Consider the following 23,910-nt stretch of genomic DNA (forward strand, 5'->3'; position numbering starts at 1 on the left):
CATTCCTATTTGACTATGCGGCTGCGCGACTCGAATTCCTCTGAGTTTGAATTTTGATGTGTCCCCTAAGCAGAAGGAAGACGAAAAGGATAGACGGAATGGGCTTCGGTCGGCCCATGTTTGAATTGGTACGCAGGCCATTGGCCCAATTCAAGGGCGATTCAGTTTCACTTCTTCAATCTTCTTCATCGCCCGCCGTCTTTCGCTGTTGTTGAAGCTCCTTCGACTCCGGTTGAGATTTTGGGGAGGTTTTTGAAAGCAGCTAAGAGAATGGAATTTGAGAAGAGGAAAGCTGCGACCATGGCGTCACTAGGCTCAACTGAGACCGATAAATCACCCAAGGGAAGCTTGGATACTCCAATCATTCCTCTCATCAACACTCTCAACAGCCATCCGTCTTACTTCACCACAAGTTCCTGCTCTGGTCGGATTTCTATTCTCGCCCAACCAATCTCTACAACCTCTGCCGCCGCCCCGAAGCCGAAGAAGAAAGCCCTAGGTGGTTCTTGGCTCTTTGTTAGTCATGAGTTTGCTGAACCCAACTCAGTGATCGACCTCCTCTTCCGTTCTCCATCAACTAATAGGGAGTTATCTGAGCTTGTGTTCAGGTTTGAACCTCTGATAATAGCAGTTGAATGTAAGGATCTTGGATCGGCTCAGGCTTTGGTTTCCACTGCTATATCTTGTGGGTTTAGAGAATCAGGCATTACCAGTGCTAGCAAGCGTGTGATAATTGCAATTCGCTGTTCTATTCGAATGGAGGTGCCGCTGGGGACTAGCGAGAAGATTATGGTTACGCCCGAGTATGTCCAGTACCTTGTCAATGTAGCAAATGAGAAGATGGTGGCCAATAAGAAGCGAACTGATGGGTTTCTGAAGGGATTGCAAAGTAGTATTTCAGATGCTTCGCGAACGTGTCATGGAATACCATCGAGAGAGGCAACGGAGAATGTGAATGATTCACTAGACAGCAAAGGACATGATTGTGCTGATGGTGATGATGGTGCGGCGCTGGAAGGCGGGGTTAGGAATGCCAATTCTGGTAATTTGATCACTACCTGAAAATTTTAATAATTTATGCGTAGATTTGGGTGTTTGGAATTTGGACAGTGCAACTCGTTAATGTTCGACGTGAGAGAAATTTTTAATTGGACTGTTAGTGATTAATACGTGCTTTTCAATTGATTAGAAATAAATGGGAAAGAAGAATCTTAACAGTGGTTTCATATATGTGTTGAAAGAAAAGAAGAGGAATCTTTTGATCTGACTTTATGGACAAACAAATTATCCACTTAAATGAAAAGTAGACAATGTTCTTTAGATATGTACATGCTGCAATTAAGGTGTATTGATTCTAGTTCAAGTAGTATTAACTGTTACTGATATTTTGTAATTGCAGGACTCCTTTCCTTTTAATCTGAAAGCAAGTCTGAGTCTTTGAATCATTGGCAGGATCATCAGAAGCATGCAGTTATAGTTTATCTGTTGAACAGATAGACATTGCTGGTGAACCTATCGAGAAGCTTTTTATTTGGGGGCACTCGGCCACTACTATCCACGATAAAGTTATTGCATTTGGTGGTTTTGGAGGCATGGGCAGACATGCAAGAAGAAATGATTTATTGCTACTTGATATGTTGTCGTACACATTGCAGACGATCAATGTAGAAGATAGTCCATCTCCTCGTTTAGGTCACACATCATCTTTGGTTGGAGACCGCCTTTACGTTGTTGGTGGCAGGACAGATCCTACGTGCATTCTAAATGATGTATGGCTCTTTAATATCACTCAGGAAAAATGGACGTTACTAGAATGCACTGGCAGCCCTTTTTCACCTAGGTAAAGTTTTGGTTCCTTCATTGTCTTTATGCCGTTTTTTCCTTGCAGTTTCCTTTGTGATTGTTTTCATATCTTTCTGAAAAATAGCCCTTTTCCGAAGAGATGGTTAAAGAACCGAGGAATTGACTAGAAGCAATAAGGAATAAAATCTAAAGAGTTTATCCCTCCCCCCCCCCTCCCAATTTAATTTATCTCTTCCCTATTCTTAATGTTCAATTTTCTAATGTCAGGCACCGGCATGCTGCAGCGGCATTAGGCTCAAAAATTTATGTGTTTGGTGGACTTGAGAATGACAGAATCTCATCTTCTTTTATTTTCCTGGACTCAGATAGTCATCAGTGGAAAGAAATACAGGCTGGTGGTGAACAGCCATGCGGTCGTCATTCGCACTCAATGGTATCTTATGGGTCACATATTTATATGTTTGGAGGGTACGATGGGGAGAAAACTCTAGGAGACTTGTATTCTTTTGATACAAATGCTTGTTATTGGAAGAAAGAAAATATAGCTGGGACAACTCCGAATGCAAGGTTCTCCCATGCAATGTTTGTGTATAAAAATTATATTGGAATTATTGGAGGTTGCCCTGTGACACAAACCTATCAAGAGTTGGCATTACTTGATTTGCAACTTCGTTGCTGGAGGCACGTGTCCCTAAATTGTACTGGCAGGGAATTATTTGTTCGTAGCACGGTCAGTGTTGTTGGTAATGATCTCATCCTAGTTGGTGGTGGGGCATCATGTTATGCATTTGGGACGACCTTTAGTGAGCCAATGAAAATTAGGTTGCATCCATTGATATCCTCAGAGGTTGTTTTAGGGCATTCTGGAAACACAGAAAAACTGGAGAAGGCGAACAGAGATCCAAAATGTATGCCCAACGGCAATGCTCAAAGTTTCAATGAAGCTTTTGGCTTTAATATTGATTTTGAAAAATCCAATTCACATGAACAAAAACAAGGTGCTTTGTATTGGGTTTTACAAATTGAAAGAAAGTATGCAAAGTTAGTGAAAGACATTTTAAAGAAGTTTGGATGGCTGGATATGGGTAGAAATGTTTCTTCACGAGGCAGTGGAACGCATATTTGCTTTCCAGTGAATGTCAAATTCTGTGATACATTTGATGAAAAGCAATCCTGGTGGGCAGATCAACTTGAACAGGAGAATGACTTTCGTATATCAGGACCTGAAAGTTGGGAAGGATGCCTGACCTCTAACTTAAAAGCTTTGAATGTTTTAAAGAAATGTGGTGCAACTAAACTGGTGGATGAAGTCGTTGACATAAAAACAGCAGCCAAAACTCCATTTAAAAAGATGAGTGAAGCAATGTCCTCTTTGCTAAAGCATAATGGCTTATCTGAAGAACTCCTTGAGGAGCTGCCAACAAGGTGTGTGAGGTTTTTTTTCCTTCCAACCTGCTATCTGCATGTCTGTTTCAATATTTCGAATGTACCACAGGTTTGATGTGGCCATCCTAATTGTAGAAAAAGGTAAGAACTTGTCACTAGTGTGAGAAATGCTATAATAGCTATCCGAATATCATGCTGGCACTTAGGTGAGTGGATATGATTTTATTGCATTGCCACTTGCTAAAAGTTAAATCTATCGCCTTTCTCAGATGGGAGCGACTTGGGGATATTGTGGTGCTTCCAGTCACATCTTTTAAGGATCCCACATGGGACACCATTGGGGAGGAGCTGTGGCCTTTGGTTGCCAAATCACTTGGTACTTATCGTCTTGCTCGCCAAGTAAGTTTATTCTAGTAAACCTTCGGTCCATTTTCATTGGTGTTTGTCACTCACTCTCTCCCTCTCGCTACCATACATCATCTTTAACTAACTGTAATTGCATCTTCAGGAGTTGAAAATGATTTTTTTTATTAATACTTTTACCAATAAAGAAGATCAGCTGAAATAATTAGTTCAAAACAATACCTATATACTTTTCAATCAGTAATTGACATTCTTAGGAAAACAATGTGAACTCCTAGAAATTTATAAACTAACTTGTCTTTGTTGCTTGCATATATATTTTTTTAGGGAAGGGTTGCTTCTACTGGTACAAGGGATAGTAACTTGGAGATTCTTTTGGGGGATAATGGTTGGGTTGAACATAGAGAAAATGGAATAACTTATTCTTTCGATGCCACTAAGTGCATGTTTTCCTGGGGAAATCTTTCCGAGAAGTTACGGATGGCCCATCTGAACTGTAAAGAGGAGACCGTTGTGGATTTATTTGCTGGAATTGGATATTTTGTGTTGCCATTTCTTGTCGGGTACATTTCTTGCCAATCTTTTTTTTTTTTTTTTTTACTGAACTCCATAGATTTTTGACACAAAGAGCATGTTAAGAACTTTTTCCATGTTTACTCATGAAATAAATTATGACACTTCTACGAATTTCTTGTGCATTCTTAACTTTGGTGCCTACTGACTGAGCAGGGCTAAAGCAAAGCTGGTCTATGCTTGTGAATGGAATCCTCACGCTATTGAGGCACTTAAACGTAATTTACAAGCTAATTGCGTAAGCAATCGTTGTGTTGTTCTTGAAGGAGATAACCGGGAAACAGCACCTAAGGTGAACATTCAGTTCTCTAGAATCTACTTTTGAAACTTAATAATTAAAGACTCAATATTAATTAGACTTACGACTTAGGGTTTAAATAGTACTGTGGACTTCTATAGAGGGTGGAAGGTTACGATTTCAAATTTAGTATCATCTTATTTCAACCAAAAATACTGAGTAATTCTTTTCTAAAAAAAAATAAAAAATACTGAGTAATTCACAAAACTCAGAATAAGGATAAATAGGATTTACATTACATCCCACGCATCCATCCTGAGAGCTAATAGTAGTTTTGTAAGTTTTGAAATATTTCTTGGAATGGAAATTTACTGCTGCTCCGTATTGTATTTTGTTATTGTTTTTCAGGGAGTTGCTGATCGGGTCTGTCTCGGTCTCCTTCCAACAAGTGAGGGTAGCTGGGTAACTGCTGTGAGGGCATTAAGGTGATATTTTGTGCCTTGGATTCAAATTCCATCTTCGGAACTCCTTCTATACATATTTATTTTTTAGCCCAAAACATGAATGAATGTTGTGCTCTAAACCTAAATATTTCAACTTTGATTTTCTGACCTTGAAATAGCTTCACCTCCTGAAGTAGTTGATGCTTTCAAAAGTTGAAAACACATTTTTGAACAAAAACATCCTTTTCTTGCTTCCATTCGTGATGAGTGTTCTTACTTTTTCTTACCGACTTCATCTCTTCAAGAACTTCATCCAATGCTAAATCCAAATATGCAGAAGTGAAGGTGGGACACTACATGTGCATGATAATGTTAAGGACTCGGAAGAAGAACAATGGACTCAACGGCTCGTACACTCAATAACAGAAATTGCTAAATCTGAAGGTTTCTTCTTTATTTCTTAAATTTTTCTTCCAAGTTGGGATATTTACAAATATAAATATCATTTGATCTGTTGTTGACTTAGGTGATTTTATATTTCAGGTCATTGTTGGGATATCACAATAGAACACATCGAGAGAGTAAAATGGTATGCCCCACACATTCGTCATCTTGTTGCAGATGTTCAATGCAAAAGGATTCAACGGAACAGTTGAGGAATTTGCTTCCTGCATGAATCTAGCTGAGCTATGTGGTTGGTAAAGTTATTATAAGTATTCAAGATCCCAAAAGCTGCAGAGGTCTTGATCGACTTGATATGCATTGAAGGAGGATTTATATGAAGTCTCCGTCATGCTAGCTGAGAAATCTTCTTCTTGCTCAAGGGGATTTTGCAATTGATGATGTTTTAACACAATCTTGAAATAGGATAAATGGTAAAATTATCCATAAACAGAAAGGGGCCTCTAGTTCTTGTTCATGAGATATTATTGTATGGTAGGATTACATTTTGATTTGTAAGAATGTTATATAAAAACCATGTATTCTTTTTCTAATAGAAGACACCATGACGAAGTATGCAATGAAAGGCAATCCAAATTTTCCTATTTGTTTGAAGCAGTTTTAAGATATTGGCTTACTAACTATTTACCTGTTTAAACGAACAAGATTTCCATTGGGAAAGAGAATCGAGCCCATTAAATTGTCTTTCTTTGGGGGAAAAAGGTAAGTGGATTAGATTCTAATGTTTCTGTTGAAACTACTCTTCAAGAATGTTGTAATGTTTCAAATAGTTATCAGATCAGGCTGTTGTTCTTTTAATCTAATTCCAATAGTTAAACAAACAAACAGAGCTGGAAAATGACAATGAAAATTATTAGCTTGCTATTGCAAGATCCTTCGGTTAGGTAACAGCTGAAAGAGAAAAGACAGGTTACATTACATATACACAAAAATAATCTATATTTCTTAGGGAAGTACTAATCTCAAGCTAAGGTAGCAAAAGAAAAAGGAAACAATTACGAGTGTTTGAGGTCTGAATTTAAGAGGTCCTGGCAATCAGTCAGATCAATCTCGGGCAGATTCGAGTCCGTTGGCAACTCATTCGCATTATAATACACACCGCTTTGAAGGTTGAATTTGCTTCTAAGAAATTAAAAGAGTTTTCCTGGTTGTGTTGTTCCACTTCTCATCATTGCACAGAATTCCTGGTAGTTGATTCTTCCATCCTATTCCAAGCAAAGAACAGTGAGTTGAGAAAGTGAATAGACCCACAAGAAAAAGCTTACTTTTGGCCTTTGAGTAAGAGGGAGATTGAAATTTTAAAACTTGAAACTTACATTATCTGTGTCAACCTCAGAGATAATTTCTCTGATGCTGGCTTCATCACCCATGCCATAATCCTTCATAGCAGTCTCCAGTTCATCTTTTGTAATGTATCTGTTATCGCAATCAATAGTAAAGTTAGGTCATTGCAAATTATTGAAGCTGTTCAACATTATTTTTTTGGCATGAACTTGAATTACAGATTTGGATTGAGGATCAGGAAGTTTTTGACTTACCCACTACTATCCTTGTCAAAAAATTGGAACGCTTTGTATAAGTGTTCATCTCTCTCTAGTCTGTGCCTATGCATGGTTGCAGAGATAAACTCAATGTAGTCTATTGATCCGTTTCCATCCACATCAGCCTAAAAAGTTTGCACCTTGCTATAAGAGAGTTCTTAAGCAAAAACCAATTAATAGCATTGAAGTTTAAGTTTTTACTAACAGCTTCCATTAGTTGTTTCACTTCAGCCTCTGAGAGCCGTGAACCAAGTCGAGCTAAGCCTGTCTTCAATTCTTCATAGGTGATTGTGCCACTATTGTCAGTATCTATGTTTGCAAACATAGCTTTAAGGCCTTTGATTTCTTCTTCAGATAAGTTTTCGGCAATGACCTAAGATGCATATAAGAGAGGGACTCAAATATAAAAATTGAGAAAAAGAGATAGCAAAGAACAAGGCCTCCTTTTAAGACAGGTGGTTACGAAACAGCATGACTTGTTTAGAATGATTTTCCAAGTACTTAAATTACTTTCGGTTACATCAGAACACGTTTTTAAGAACTTAGAAATCATTCCAAACAAACCGTTAATTTGCTTAGAGCATTTACTCAAAGTTTTGTCAATATTCAAAGCCATTAACATCATCATTATCAAATTGCTCAGGAACGGTGTCCTTAGCCCCACAGAGACAGGCACCATACACATCAAATATCATTATGTTATCAATATGCACAAAATAATTAATGCAGTGTGGTGTACATCAACTGTGTTCCATTGGAGGAATTGAAGCTTTCGTTCATGCAGGTCCCAGAAAGCAAGAAAACATTTCTTGGGCAACTACAATAGATATTATCAAATATCAAACAATAAACGGGAGACTGTAGTTTATTAGTTACCTTCAAAGCAAGCTTCTTAAGCTTATTCATTGCCCTGAATTGCTTCATTCTAGACAGAACCGCGTTATCTATTGGCTTGTCTGATGCTTCTCCACCTTCTCTGATCCATTGATGTTCTAGATTAAAAGCTTAAGTATCAGCCCCCACACAACTAACAACATTAGCCTAGATAATTTAAAGATATAAAATTCCCAAATTCCCAATGTGACAATTTTGGGAGACTGCAAAGAGAAAAATGGCAATCACTTTGGTCCCATCTTCCTGTTTGTAAACAATGTTAGGCCAAATAAGACATTTAAAAAAAAGAAACTTCAACGTATAACAAAACTGTATTTTCTAGCAGCTGCAATGTGGAAAACAAAGAGGAGTGCCAAATGTGAAACCAAAAATTGTTCTTTAAGACATTTGAAAGAAATTGTTGATACCTAGAACTTGTGCAGGAGTAATTCTTTTCTTTGGATCCTGTGTCAGCATTTTCCTCACAAGATCTTTAGCACTTTCAGATATTGTTGGCCACGGTGCACTAGCAAAATCAATATCTCCTTGAAGTATGGCATCAAATATTCCTTTCTCATTTTCTGCATTTTAATTTGAACACATTTTGAGCTCAGTTTACAAACTGAAACTATAATATAATGAAAGGTGATTTTTCTTTTAAAACATATTTTGTGGTGAACTTTACCTGCCCAGAATGGAGGCACACCACTGAGAAGGATGTACAAAATAACTCCTGCACTCCAAACATCAATTTCCTTGCCATAATTTCGCCTCAACACTTCAGGAGCTACGTAGTAAGCACTGCCAACTATATCACGGTACACTTTACCTGAAATTAGATCCAAAATACATTCATTAGCAGTTTAGCACAAGAATCATCACTAAGTTATCATAGAGTATTCATTTCTTTAAATGGCATGAGAAAGTAGGATATTAATAGAAGCTTCTTCATACAGAATAAAGAAGAATGGACAAAAATAGGATAGAATGAAATTTGCAAGCTGGTTCCATTAAGTGATGCTAAATCACTGATTTTGACAGGCTATACATCTAAGGCCAAAGAATCTGCCAAATTCTACAAAATAGTAATCATAATCCTGAACTAAATCACCATTTTATATATTAATCATCGTTTTCTGATCTCTGGTTTGCCCCAGGGTCAGGAAGAAAGGAACACATAATGATCGTGTTACCTAAAATGCACGGCAGGTTGATAACCTTTTAACTTTTGAAGCATGTCCAATGAAAAGTACAAATTGCTGTGATGTAGTGATAATCAAAACTCTCATATCACGTGGAGTCTAGTTGAGCCATAGCGGCGTAAGAATAATTTCACTACTCAACACTAACCCATTTGGGGTATATATTCCAGATAAGAAAGCGTACTTATGAACTCTCAGCAAGTAGGAAAAGTATCAACTTTTAGTTCAGAAACTAAATCGATCCAAGAGGGTAAAAGAAAACAAAAAGATGAACCTTCTTCAATGAAAACAGACAGTCCAAAATCAGTAGCTTTTAGCATTGCATCCTCTTTCTTGCTAGCCAACAAGAAATTTTCAGGCTTTAGATCACGGTGCATAACCCCCATAAAATGGCATATTTGAACAACATTCACAATAGCCCGACAAATATCAGCAGCAGCCTTCTCAGAGTACTGACCCTTGGCAATAATCCTATCAAAAAGCTCCCCACCAGCACAAAGTTCCATCACCAGATGAACCGAATATCTATCCTCATAAGCACCTTTGAACTCAACAATATTTGGCTGTCCAGAAAGATGCTGCAGAATCAGAATTTCCCTCTTCATATCATCCTTATCATTCTTACTAATAAGTTTCCTTTTGAGTATAGATTTACAAGCATAAGTTTGGCCAGTGGAATTCTCAGTACATAAATAAGTAATACCAAATTGACCTCTACCCAATTCTTTTCCAAGAGTATAGTATTTTTTAATATCATCGTAGGGCCTACCCAGAATGGTTTCTGGGTAATTTTGAGCTGTTCTAGGAGTAGAAACCGCAGGCTTTGAGAAAGCAGAAGCCGACGTGGGATGCTCCGCCGGTGGCGGTGGCTGAGGCTGATTTCTGCTAGATGGGATTTGGGTTTGAGGAGCTGATACCTTGTGAGGAGTCGGAACAGTGGACTGAGGTTGGTAAGCTTGATATGGACCTCTGGTTGCAATCCCTGTCGCTGAATCAAACCCATTAACTCCTGATGATGGAGGCATTTGCGTGCTGCTACAGCAACCCATAATGTAATCAGAAAGAGTCAATATGTAGAAGGACTGTTTTCAGTAAAAACCCAAATGGGGATTCGATTTCTGGAAATGTTGAAGAACAAATCTGAAACTCAAAGTCTGTATCAGGAAAAGGGGATTTTAGAGGCTCGAAGGAAATTTGGTTGGGTGAAAGAATTCTCGGTAATAAGGCCAACACTAGTGGTATCCGTGTTCGTCCCTTGACTTAAAAGCGGGCTTTAGTCAACTCAACAAAGGCGGTTCTTGTTCTTGAGAATTGCATTGGAAGCTGCATAGTGCATACTCAACTCTTTTCTCTTTTCTCTTTTCCCTTTTTTTTTTTCTTTTGTTAATAACATTTTATTTGATTTAATTTTAATTATGAATAATCACTTTTGTTTATTTTGTTAAGTTTTGGCTTTAAATTTCATCCATAAGTATGTTTGAATAACGATTGGGATTTGGATTTTAAAGTGAAGAAAAATGCAATTTTGTGGTGAGGAAAAGGAATATATCTTATGTGAATAAGGAAAAAGAATGTCCTCCATAATACATCGCCCTCATACAATTGTAAACAGAAGTAACAGAAAGTGAATCTTTAGAAGAAAAATTACAAATTTCAATTATTTTAAATGCTCCTAAAAAGTCCTTTACAGAGGAGAGAAAGTTTATAAGAAAGAAATAGATTTGTCATAGAAAATAATCCAAATGCTTACTAGACAAATGAAATTGAGTGCGGGTGTGGTGTGATGTCAAGTTACACACGTATGAAATTCAAGTTAATCTTGAGATTGTGAATATTTTAATTAATGCGTAATTGATGTTTGGACTCTTAACGATCTATATTTACATTTCAAAATTGTTGAATTAACATTTGTTATCATTGATGTTTAAGATCGTTATCATTCAATATCTCAATAGTTTCTTTATGAATCACTCGTTGAGACACATAGACATTTTAAAACACAATCACTCTAAAGTTTTGATGAGTCCTCTGAAGTCATGCACGAGTCTTGTGTCATGCTATTGTTAGGTCTTTCTCCGTGATCATTTACAACTCCACTAGTACGGTTCATGAGTCCTTTAACCTCCTTTCTTTGATTGGTTTGTAAGGTTTGTTCTTGATGTGTTTTTAGTTTGTTGTCCAAAAAATTACAAACTTGTGTAAAGGGTTCCCATTTGTTTTAGGCCCCTCCACTCCAAGGAATGACAATGACAAATTTAAAAAATGTATACGATGATGTTTACTAAAATTCACTGAAAGTAAACCAGTAAAGTAACACTAACTCACTTGAAGAGCTTTAACTCTTCAAAGAAAAAATCTCATTCTTATTTATTTCTTAAAATTTGTTGAGTCCTACCATCTGTTTTTCTTAATCATTATTATTTTAAACTTTTTTATCAAACAAAAAAAAAAGGAACTTGAATGTTTCCGGGGCTACATCATATTTGTGCACACATATTGTAGAAAATTATAACACCATTGTCAAGCTTTTTCAAATATTGGAATGCAATATCTAGCAGTACTGAGACTTGTCACCCATTCGGAAATGTGTACAAGAGTTATTCACATTCCATTTTTAAATCTCTCTTCATTCCATTATTCTATTGGATAGACAGTAAAGAGATAACTTACAATAGGACATAAAGAATTTGGTTGATTTTTTTCAAACATTATTTCATTGGCATTGGCCCTAAGGGTACAGTGACGTGCTTGCGGGGCTCCAATTAACTTTGAATTTCCTTTCTTTCTTTTTATAAATTAAAAGTCCTTTTCCACACCGAAACAAAATTGGGATCGTGGAGGCCTCCAATTTCGAACTCACAAATAAATTTCATAAAACAACAACCAATCTCACACCATTCTTCGCCTTAACTTATGCAAATATCAATTTCACTTTCTTTCCCTTCAAACTTATATCGTCTATTCCCTCACTGCCCTTTTTTAATAACTATTTACCTCAAACTCTTTCCTAATCTAAAAAAATTGCTTTATTTTAGAACATAAAACCCTATTACAAATTAAATTCTGTCCAATCAACTTTAAGAAGAAAGTTCATTTGCTAAATTAAAATTTGGTGACAGAGTATGTTTCCATATAAGAATATTCCGTGTAAATTATGACAAATTATTTGCACCAATTTAGAGGCCACACTCTGGATTTCCTTATTTATTCCTCATTTTGTTTGTATTTACTCATGTAACCTTTCATTCTAAATCATTCATTCTCAAGTCAATATTTCAATGTCACGGGTCTCCATTTTAGCTATTTAATCAAAATGATGAGCATATCAAATTTAATTCCGATTAAACCTTGACTATGGTCAATACATTTGTCCAAAGGTTTGATTAGGTCAAGTTATAAATTGGACAAACTTGAGTAATCAAAGTTGATAAGGTCTACTCAAATTAATCTAATAAATGTTAGTAAAAATTGGGCAAAATAAATTGTTGGACTCAAACCTAGTCTTGGCCCAAGTCCAACGATGGACCCAAAAAATCAAACTCAATTCCATTTTAGCGTGAAAATTATATACATGTAGACTTAAAAGTTCTCAAGCTCTAGAGATCGGACGTAACTTTTTTGGAGTTTTGAAGATACAAAGACTATGAATTCTATGAGTAATGTAACTTTGGGATCCCATCATTTTATATTTTTAGTTTTCTAAACAGATATGGTGAACACTAGTTTTACTCATTTACTTTTATTCAAAAGAGACAAACATAAATCCTAAAAAAAAGAAGCTAAATTTAAAATCATTATTACAAAATTAAAGGCAGCAATCATTTTTATTCTTCAATTATATAACCATATCGTGTTACTGATTACCGGGAGTAGTTTTTTATAATGGGTTAAAATTTTAGATATACGAACTACTTTTTATATAAATTTGACGACAAAAAATGGTTTGAAAACTTCTAAAAGCAGATTAAAAAAGTAGCTTTTTTTTAATTAAGAAAAAATAGCAAGAGATATTGATTTTGATATTATACAACAAATCAGAAGAAAACCAATTAAATTTATATTTAATCCTTCCTCTGGGTCTTAGGTTCATCGTGGAGATCCGCATTCTGGTCCCTTGTAACCAGGCCCATCCCGGCCCATATATAATCTTTAACTGGACTACAGTTACGCAAAGCCCAATTTCATTCTCGTATTGGATAGTTGTAAATTTAGCAATTAAATTCAAAATAATTGAGTATATAGCAACATTTTAAAAAAATTACAAATATAACAAAATTTGTCAAATTCTATCGGTGATAGAGTTTATCACTAATAGATCATGTTGTAAAAATTGGTCTATCAGCGATAGTTTTGCTATATTTGTAATTTTTTTTAAATGTTGTTATATCCTTAATTATTATTTCTCAAATGGTCATCTATTGCAATTATCCATATTTTATTAGGTCCAAAAATCATTATATAATTCAGAATTGAGAGAAGGGATAATAAAAGTAGGGTAATTATAATTAGGGTTAATTTTAGAAATAATAATTAAATATAGCAACGTTTTAAAAAAATTGTAGATATAGCAAAATCTAAATGATAGACTTCAATGATAGATTTATATTATTAATGGACTTTGACAAATTTGACTATATCTTTAATTATTTTGAATCTAATGGTTACATTTACAACTATCTCATACCAGTAATACACCACATATTTACACATAACTGGGAGAACAATGAATAATCCAATTTATGACATTTTTTTTTTGTTTTTGTTTTATTTTCTAGGTTTTGTGTGGCAGGCAAACAAGCCAACACAATAGTTGATAATGAAAGAACTTTGGATTAATGGAAATGAAACAGAAAGAAAGTGTTAGGGAATAGGGGCTGATGTTGAGTACTCCTTGATTCCACCAAAGTCATTATATGTGGAACATGGTCTTTGGGCTCAACTTGATCTCACAAAGAAGGTGACTTGACCTATATGTGGCATGATTTTTGTTCCCCTTTTCAAAATGTTGTAATTTGGGGAATGTTTGGTTATGATATTTATTTGAAAGAATTATTTAACAGTAAAAAATGAAACAAAATGGACATTGAGCCTAACAACGTCCAGTAACGCCCAATAACTATAAGCATAAAAGTAGGTAAAGGGTTTGGTAATGTCTATTTTGGTACCAGATCAGTTGGCTGTCTTTATGAAGTTTTTAAGCAGTGGCAGTGATAGAAACCAAAGAATGGTGTGTTGAAGAGAGCAGTAAATATTGATCACATCTGTATAGAAAAGAGTGAGATAGAGAGGAGGAAGAGTGGAGGGGACAGTGGATGCAAAATGTAAGATTGTCACAAACGAAACTGTCACCTTCATTGAAAAAGGAAGGCCCCATTAGCTATTTCCACTCTCTTCACTACTGCCACTTCCTTTCAACGTCATTTCGTTTGTTTGTTTGTTTTTTTTTTTTTTTTTTCTCAAAGGATTTCTTGCTAAATCAAATTTTCCTGCTTAAATATACTGTGTTTTTAAGTAATTTGTTTAAATGCTAACTTCAATTCCAAGCCCTTGCCTATTAACTTTACTGCATTTCCCAAGCTCCTATCTACTGTTTCATTGCTTTCCATCCACTTGCACCAATTCCAACTGTTTAGCTTGTTACTTGCTAATGGGATCTTGACAATGAGGCTTCATCATTTTCTCAAAACGACAACACTAACATTTAACATTTTAAAATTTTTAAAAAGAAACTATCCCAATTTGTATACAGAGCCGTTGACAAAATTTTAATGGAAGAGAAGAAATCCTGTACTGAAAAGCCGTAACGAAAACTACCAAAATGGGAGACTCATAAGAACAGAAACAGAGTGAAAACAGATGGGTTGTTTTTCAAATTCCATTCTAGTTACTGGTCGGGTAATTACTTGAATCGGATAAAAATTTCTTTTACCATACTTACGAATCTGGGATGATGAGTTGCCACAGGGTTTACCCGACTAATCCGGGTCAACTGCGGCTCAAGGGCAAAAAAAATGAATTCATCCCATTTTCACAATATTGATTATATTCTTCGTTCATCTTCATGTCTAGATTTAATAATCAGGAATCTCCCTCCCTAACAAGCTTCTTTTTTCTTTTCTTTTTTTTAAGTTTTATCCATCGAACCCGGTTTGCATCCAAACCGCATCACGGACACGTCTCAAGTCCCGGCCCTTGAGAGTCCGGCCGACGCCGACGAAAACCGAAGTCGCGTTCTTTTTTCGACTTCTTGCTAAGTACTCATGTGGTGGAACGATCTCCGACTCAGGGTCATCCAATGGCTCGTCGAACTCTTGAAGAGAATCCACCGAGTCCACTCGGAGAATTTTGCTCCAATCTGGCACGTTCACGGGCGCTGATGTAGCCATCTGCCGCCCTCGTGGAGACGCCACCGTGTCGTTCCCTCGAAACTGATGCACGATTCTTGCGGACGTCTTCCTACTCGGGTCTTCAAATGCCAGCGACAGCCCCCCAACGTGTCGCTCACGTGTATCCCCAGGAACCCCACTCCCTCGTCTTACCGGAATTCCTCCGTGACTGATATTAATCCCTCCGCCGTCGTAGCCGGCCAACGAATTCTCTTCGCTGAATTCCTCCCTTTCCGTCTCCACGCTATCCACCATCGGCCAAACATCCTCTTCGCCCAGTTCCGACGAGTCACTCCCGGTGGAGCCTTGGTTATGATTGTAGGTATAGCTACCGAGAAATCGCTCGCTCCGACTCGTCGTCAATTTCCGACCTTTAGCCATTATTCAAGAAAAATGATATCTATTAAACAGTGAGAGTATACTATACTAAAATTCCCCCACTCTTACACTGGGAATCAAATTGAATAAAAATATAAAAGGGGGACCAAAAAAAAAAATTAAGAACACATGGGCAGAGTTTGGAGGGTGTATATGTTGTGTGTATATATATATATAACAAACTTCCTTTGTTGCATTTGATATGAATTTGGGTTAATTTCGTCTGCATTTCTGTCAAATCGAAGCTTCAATCAGATGCATGGTAAGAAATAAGGATAGAAGACGACAAGACAGCCACGAAAGCGATAATTAATATATAAATACAAAAACAAGTGATAATTAACTCTTTAAAGTTTAAATTAAATGGATTTATTCTAAGTGTCACGCTCTATCCAAGGCGCGTGCCGTCATTCTCTATGCTTTTATATTGAAAATTGGCAACCAGAATCTTCCATATTTGGGAATTTGGCCATGATTAATTTTTTTATTACTAATTCATTTGCTTAATTTTATGCCCTCAAATCGTAATTAGGTTCCTGATTTTAACCACAGTTTATTAGGATTTCCTTCTTTGAAAAGAAAAGAAAAAAGAAAACCTAGTTTGACAAACCTACTACTGAAGATTTGGGGCCCAGCCCACTATCGACGTGTACATAAAGCCAGAGGTGTGTAACTGACTGCTCGCGTCCTCTCAACATTCAGCAAAGACCGCGTGTATGGGTTCCAAGTAATAGTGGGACCGAACTGCCCAATCATACCCCTCGCCACACGTACCGAGTACTGAATGGGAACTATAAACAAAGAGGCGACGAAAATGACATTGATAATACATTAATTATGGTGGGTTAGAGACGTAAACCAACTGAAATTAAGATATAATTGATTAATTATTAAGGGAAAGAATAAGGGGGTGGGGTTTGTGATGATGCGCACATTGGACGGCTCAGGGAAGGACAGGGGGTCCCACCCCCCCCAAACGTGGGGTAACTATGACTGACTCCCAGTACTTGCCCTGCCCTTCTATTAATGCCTTATTCACAAACCCCGTATTTAACCCTTTACTTTTTCTATAATTATTTTTTACCAATTCAATTTATATTTCTCATTTCCTACATTAATTCCTAATGTACTAATTCATAATTATTTTGTGATCAAATCTCATATTATATGCAAATAGGAAGAAAATGTTTAATGTTGCTACGCTACATAGAGAAGTAGTATGATCAAAGTGTTGCGTTTTGATTGGACAAATGAGTTATGCCACTTGTACATGGGTCCCAAGGAAGGGTTTTGGTATTCTCAGTAGTGGGACCCGCAAACAAATATATTGTTATAATATTAATTTTATATATACATATATATAGATATTGTTTTTTGAGGCAAGGGAAGAATCCTATGTGGAGGTGACAAATTTTAATCTCAAGGACAACTCTCCCTATCTTAGGGAGATATGCTATAATCTTTAATCATGTGTCATTTGGGGGATTTCATTTAACACATTTGTATTTCCCCATTCTCTTCTTTCTCTTCAATTATGATTTGAGATGATTATGAAACTCCATTCGATCCTAATCAATAAAATGCATGACTAAAAGAGAAGTTTGGAATTATACCTAAATTAACATTGTTGTTAGCTTAACCAATACTACTCTACTTCTCTTTCTCCAAATATAAAATAAAAGTATTTAGAGGCTTAGAATTTGTATTTCTATTAAAAATATCCATAAGCTTACAAATAATGTAATTTCAAACATATTTTAAAACTTTCAAATTTAGTCTTTAAAAAATATTTAATATCGTTATTCTTCGATGAAAACAGAATAGTTTGTTTTTTTAAATAATACATTTACTATTAATAAATAAAAGAAACTGTCATTTTTCTAAACTTATTTGTATTTTGTTTCTTGAACACTTATAATAGATTTATTTATAATTCTAAACATTTTTTTCAAAAATATTTTTCTAAACTCATTCTTATTTTATTCAATACATTCGACCAGTTCGCATCGTATATGTGTTTTATACAAAATTGATGCATGAAAGTTTAGAAATAATCTGCAAATGGTTGATTTAATGCACAAAATCAACCCCAATTTTCATCCACAGAGGTGTCCAGGCTGACAGATGTTTGAAGAAGTGGGTGTTGATCATGTTTTTATTATGGATAGGTTATCCTCTACCTCTGTTCAGGTTTGTGACTTTGTTTACTTTTTCTATGATATTTTTCGTTAGAAAAATAACTTAATACTGTACAATTTTGTTTAGAGAGAAGATTGAGAGTACGAATAAAAACTTTGATGTTTTATATCAAAGAAAGCCCGGAAGGGGAGAGAGAGGGGAGAGAAAAAGAGAACTAAATATATATACCACATAATATATAACATCTCACTTTTAAAGCCAGTGGAAATCAAGATTGATCTGTTTTTTTTCTATTTCTTTTTGGTGGGAGATTCAAATCTATATATTCCGTAATATAATAATAATAATAACCATAAACAAAATAGAAATTAATTAAATAGACAAAAATACCTTTAGGTTTTTGAATTAGGAATTGATTAATTAAACACCTTTTGTATTATACATAAAGGGTTGATAGGGAAGAACCTAGGTATATGTAATTTAAAAGAAAAAGTAATTTGAACGAATGAAAAGGTAACATATTGAAACTGAATGAGTGGATTGAAAAAAGGTGTATATGTTGGTGTAGAATTTATAGGGTTTTATAAGAAACTAAAACCATCCAAAGGAATGGAAAAGGCTAAAATATGCCAAAAACAGGAATGAAAAGGGAAGGAAGCACATGAAACCCACTTGAGATGGAAATTAAGGCATTAATGCAAAACCAAGGCCATGTGAGTGTCGTCAATTTGTCAATTTTGCTGAGAAAATATTAGAAGAATCTGATGTGGGCTGGTTGTCGGAGAGTTGTTGTACGACCCATCCAATTCTTACATGTGCAAAATTAATTTTAAAACAATACCTGCTACTCCATTTTTGGTTTTGGTTACGTAGTTTACAATTGATACCCCAAACCCCATACGCCCATCCCCATTTTTAATTAAACTCTTTTAACCTAGCTGAGGGTTTTTTTTTTTCTTTTCTCTAACAGAGGTATATGTGCATTGGGAATTGAATCTGATTATAAAATAATTTGGGGGAGGGGGGGTTTAATTTGTTTAATACACAACTCTGATCCACTCGATTACAGCTTTAGCAATGATTGCAGTTGGAGTGGAATCATAGGGAGTTGTTTAATTGCGTTGATGTGTGTAAATTTGGGCAAGAATCATCCGATGAGATTTGTTTTAGCTTTATTAGCGTATGGGCAAATTCTTATTCTCACCTACGCTAAGGTTGTCCAGAGAAGTTTGTGTTGGGAGATTTGTCGTTTTATTTTGCCTCAAAACTATAGGGTTGTATAGACCTAGATCTTCATATTATTTTATAGTTATTCTTTCTTTTTTTAATATATGGTTTTGGTGATTCCAATGAATATAGTAACTTTTTCTTTTTTCTTTCTAACCAATAAATTAAACAGGCAAACCCTGCAATTATTACATCACACAAGATACAAGCATAAAAAATTACTTAGAATAAAGAGTAAAAGAAAAATGAAAGACAAATGCTTCCTTCCAAACCCTTAAGTTGCAGGAGAGTTATTATTGTATTAAGATGAACAAAGAGATAACCCCAAATGATCACTATCCCTAGCTTTAGTCTTCTTTGCAGAGAAAGAGACCTTAGAAATTGTTTAGCAAATTGACCAATTCTAATCAGTTGAGACGTTACAAGGCAAGTTGTTATCACTTCAAGGTGGACCTTACTAATCTCACCTAGTATCATATCAAGGATAATGAACTTTGGTCCACCAAGACTGATACGACCTAAGTGATCATTAAGACATCTAAACTCAAGTCTTTCAAATAATGCAACTCTAAAGGTGATCATATCAATGTTTGATTTCCAAAAAGATAGAACGAGGAAGTCGCCACCTGATCAGATAAGGAAAATTAAGAGAGAAAGGGTCTGTGTGATGTCTTTTCCATTGGACCCCTCCTTTTCATGACAATTCCCATGCATATGTTTGTCATTAACTCATTGATGAACTTAATATCAACCAACTGCAAGTGGAACAACATCTTTTTCCTTGCTTTCAAAAGAATGGTAACTTTCAATGATGGGTCATCAGTAACTTTTATTTTGATGATGGAAATATTCACTACTCACTTTCTTATATCATATCATATCATCTTTGTCTTTTGGCTTTTGTGGCTTCAAGCTGTTATTGATCAATTCCCAATATATGAAGGGAAGTTTCTGTCCACTTTTTGTATCCTCTTTGCTTTTGCTCTTTAGAGGAATTCGGATAGCCATTTTACAGTGTCTATGATGTACATGTATTATTAGATGCACCTAATCATGTGCATTTTTTTTTCACACACAATAAGGTAAAATTGTATGGACAACTAATAAGTGCTGACAAGGAAGCATTCAATTAATTTTATTCTTTCACTTTTGTAATTTTACGGTGTCTATGATATGTTTCCAGGAATCATAATAATTGGATTTTTTCGTGATTAAATAATATTCCACAACAACAATAATAAAAAAAAAGAACTAACTAATTTCGAGAGTTCCTAATAAAATAAAGTCTCAATTTAAAATTAAGTTGAAGGAGTTCAATTAGATTTTGTCCTGCTAACAATATTTAAATGATGACTTTGATAATACATCCATCTAAAAGGAAAAGAAAAAGAAAAACTCAAAGTATTCCTAACACGTAACACTTAAGAGACTTACCAAAACTAATTATTTATTTGGGATGCGTACAAGAGTTTGCAATAAAATAATAAAATAAAAGTAGCAAATATTTTTGCTTTCTTAAGAACAAAAATTGTAAAATATATGAAGCCCCAACTCACGCAAAAATACGAACCAATATTCCGCCAATGAAAATGAAATTTTGATATAATTATTATTCATATACCTTATTTCATACATCATCAATATGCCATGTTATGAATAAATCAATAAATGTTGTGGTATGGATATTGATATATAAAGTTCACTAGTTCAGTCTTTCATCTCACATAATTTTCAAACATTTTTAATAAATGTTATGGTATGTATATTGAAATATAAAAAAACAAGGGTTTGTCATTTTGTTTTTTGTTTTTTATTTTTTAAAATTAAATTTATAAACACATCTCTATCTTTAAATCTATATTTATGTTTTTAAAAACCAAGTCAACATTTGAAAACTAAAAAAATAGTTTTTAATTATTTTTTCCATTTTATAAAATTTAAATAAGAATGCAACTATTCTACATAAGATTTATATAAAAAACATGGGAAGAAAGTAGATGGAAATATACCAAATTACCTATTTTATTTTGAAATTTGCAAAAAATTAAATATTTATATAGGAAATGTTAACGTAAAAGAACGTCTCAAATAACAGAAAAATTAGATCAGGTAGGTAATACAAAATCGTGTTAATTATTATTATTTTACTAAGAAATCTGAATATATTTATAAAATAAAATGAGAGAATATTCGCCGTAATTATTAAGCATAAAAAAAAGAAAAGAAAAGAAAAACATATATTAAAAAGAAAGTAATTGAGAATCTTTCCCTTTGGAAAATTGAAAGGGTATCCACTATCCAATCGTTTGACACGCAATTGGGCATAGCCCCCTCGCGTCCCACCTTTCATATTTTTTTGACTTCGACTCCCAATTATTTACACATTTTTCTTTCGGTGCATCATAATGCATCATTGTCTACCTCATTTACTTCACTCATCTTCTCAGATTATTACATTCAATTTTCTACTCTTACTCCCTTCTACTTTGGTCCCTAATCATAGTCTACAAGGCGCAACCTTAATTATAAATAATAATTTAAAAGATTTATGAAAAGAATCATAACTATCTTCGTCAAAATTTTAATATATTAATTTGTTGGATGAAATGAAGGAAAAATATTCAATCTTCGACGGTCCTTTCATTATTTTGAACTATGTCAATCAATTGGACTTTATATGTTTTTTTCGTGTGCTTTGATATCAATGTACGTGGAGATGATTCAAACAAACTTTTACTCTCTTTTTTTTCTTTCTTTTTTGAACTTATTTTGTTTGAAAGTACAACAACACTTAAGAAATATATGCAACTTGGTACTTTATTCCACCAAATTTATAGGTTGGGTAATTTTCAGCCATCACCATTGTTTCATAAACATTAAAAAGAATAATAATATATATGTAGTGAATGTGAATGCTTTTGAGGAAATAAAGAAACCTGCTTTAAAGGGGTTCTTGAAATGTCATTTTCATTCGACATCTTAATTATTGTGTTTCTTAAAAACCCTTTTTAATTAATTTAGTGACACACTTTGATTGAAATCGCATCCTTAGGTCCAATTTTTTCATTTGGTAGGTCTTAAGTGGTACTCCCACTTTGGATGACTAATATTATCAATTTTTCATTACAATAATTATTTTTTTCATTTTAATTAATTAATTCCTGTTGATTAGTTAATTAAGCTCTTAATTATTCACTGTATGCCACCATAAATGCTGGTTTGGTGGGTTAAGTCAAATCGTTAGCCCTATCCATGATGGTAAAGGGCACTTTGTTTTATTTGTATTCTTTTTTTTCCTATCCGAAAGAAAAGATGAAGATGGATCCATATATGATGCCTTTTCATCTTAGTAGTTTGAGTGTTTTTCAATCTAGTTTTCTATTGTTTCCTAACTTTTAATTTAATAGTCCAAATTAAGCATATTCTGTTTAAAGTAGGAAGTTGGTTTTTTTTTTTTATCTTATATCTTATCACGATTTCCTTTAACCCATATGTCTAGGCTAAAATTATAAATCTTGAAACAATCTAGACAATTCCATATGAAATTTCTACTTTATAAATATCTTAAATTTACGTAACGTTCGTGAAATGTCTTGAATGAACTCGACGTTGATTTAGCTTGAAAGTTGATGAAACTCACATTATTATTATTTGTTTTTTCGGTGAAAGAAGGGTAGATGCATTTACCACATCTACCAACGAAGATAACACAATTGAATGGATAAATTGAAATTCTTTTGAGCAATGTCCACTCTATTGGACAGTATCTGAATTAAATGTCACTGAGCAACAAACCAGAGAAAATAAAATATATTTAATGGTTTGATAAGAGATCAATTTCCAACATTTTCTAGTTTTCTTATACTATAAAATTGAAATCTTGTTTAAATAACCCAACCCCTTAAAATATTTATAAATATATTATTATTTATATGTATCATTCATACAAAAAAAATATAAATAATAGTTTATTATAATCTAATGTGTACATATAATATATTTGTTTGTATTTTAGTTTATTATGGTAGATAACATATCTATTTTTTAAAAAGATGTTGCTTTCTAATAGTTATATTACAACATTTTAATTACAATTCAATTAAAGTTAGAATATCTTATTTATCGTTTGGTGGTCAATCATCCTTATGAATCATGATTGATACCAAAGAAAACTAATAATTTAGTCAAAATTAAATAGTTGGAGATAAAACGATAGATATTGATGAATTATTTTCTAACTCTACCCTTCACTGTACTTACAATTATTTGGTTTTATTTAAATATTAAAATATACCTTAACTCATTGATCTAATTAGAGACTATTCCGCATCAATTATTACATCTCTACTATTGATATGTTGTTTATTAAACATTAGGAAAAATATCATTTTTAGTGTTGAATTTGAAAAGGTTCATCAAAATTTTAATAAACTACATCATTATCTAACTTAGATATATAATAGTTAAAATGATCACCTATGCTTTTGGTTTGAAGGTTTTTCTTTTAAACTATAACTTCTACTTCAGAGTTGTGGTCGTGTATCAACCCACAGACTTAGAGTAATAAATATAAATTCAGTAGTCACTTCTCTAAAGATGATACCAAATTAGATGATATTTGTTAAAGATTTGAGTGGCTAAAAAAAATCAATGAACAGATTAGAGAAAGCCCATCACTATTTCAAGGAAACACATACAACAACAGAGGAAGTCTACTTTATTAATCATTAATTCCTCAAAAACCACAAGTGTGAATTTTAACCAATACTTTATTATTGTTTTTTTTAATGAAGTACTTGAAAAAGTTAAATCTAGTGACACTACTTTTGATGCTAATTAATATATATAATGAGTAAACTAGTTGCTTTCGAACTTATTTTATTTATTTTGTGGAGT

General features: G+C 34.1%; 3 protein-coding genes across 3 annotated transcripts; 1 reads left to right on the forward strand and 2 right to left on the reverse strand.

Moving 5' to 3' along the window:
- Nucleotides 1-120: 120 nt before the first annotated feature.
- On the forward strand, nt 121-5,852 carry LOC101218510 (tRNA wybutosine-synthesizing protein 2/3/4). Its single transcript, XM_011659850.2, has 9 exons — nt 121-1,042; nt 1,453-1,840; nt 2,071-3,228; nt 3,459-3,588; nt 3,880-4,115; nt 4,282-4,417; nt 4,772-4,848; nt 5,144-5,250; nt 5,350-5,852. Exons 1-9 carry the CDS (start codon nt 271-273, stop codon nt 5,460-5,462), a joined length of 3,117 nt encoding a protein of 1,038 aa, XP_011658152.1. The 5' UTR covers nt 121-270; the 3' UTR covers nt 5,463-5,852.
- A 205-nt stretch (nt 5,853-6,057) lies between these two features.
- LOC101218270 (calcium-dependent protein kinase 2) lies at nt 6,058-10,262 on the reverse strand. The gene is made up of 8 exons (XM_004134711.3): nt 9,159-10,262; nt 8,368-8,511; nt 8,111-8,263; nt 7,686-7,801; nt 7,015-7,182; nt 6,807-6,934; nt 6,585-6,684; nt 6,058-6,473 (listed from the first exon to the last, which is right to left on the reverse strand). The coding sequence occupies exons 1-8, from the start codon at nt 9,931-9,933 to the stop codon at nt 6,399-6,401; spliced, it is 1,659 nt and encodes a 552-aa protein (XP_004134759.1). The 5' UTR covers nt 9,934-10,262; the 3' UTR covers nt 6,058-6,398.
- Nucleotides 10,263-14,340: 4,078 nt separating this feature from the next.
- LOC101218032 lies at nt 14,341-15,819 on the reverse strand. Its single transcript, XM_004134710.3, has one exon. It carries the CDS (start codon nt 15,649-15,651, stop codon nt 15,016-15,018), a length of 636 nt encoding a protein of 211 aa, XP_004134758.1. The 5' UTR covers nt 15,652-15,819; the 3' UTR covers nt 14,341-15,015.
- Between the last annotated feature and the right edge of the window lie 8,091 nt (nt 15,820-23,910).

The sequence above is a fragment of the Cucumis sativus genome, chromosome 6 (assembly GCF_000004075.3).
Source record: "Cucumis sativus cultivar 9930 chromosome 6, Cucumber_9930_V3, whole genome shotgun sequence".
NCBI classification, from domain to species: domain Eukaryota; kingdom Viridiplantae; phylum Streptophyta; class Magnoliopsida; order Cucurbitales; family Cucurbitaceae; genus Cucumis; species Cucumis sativus.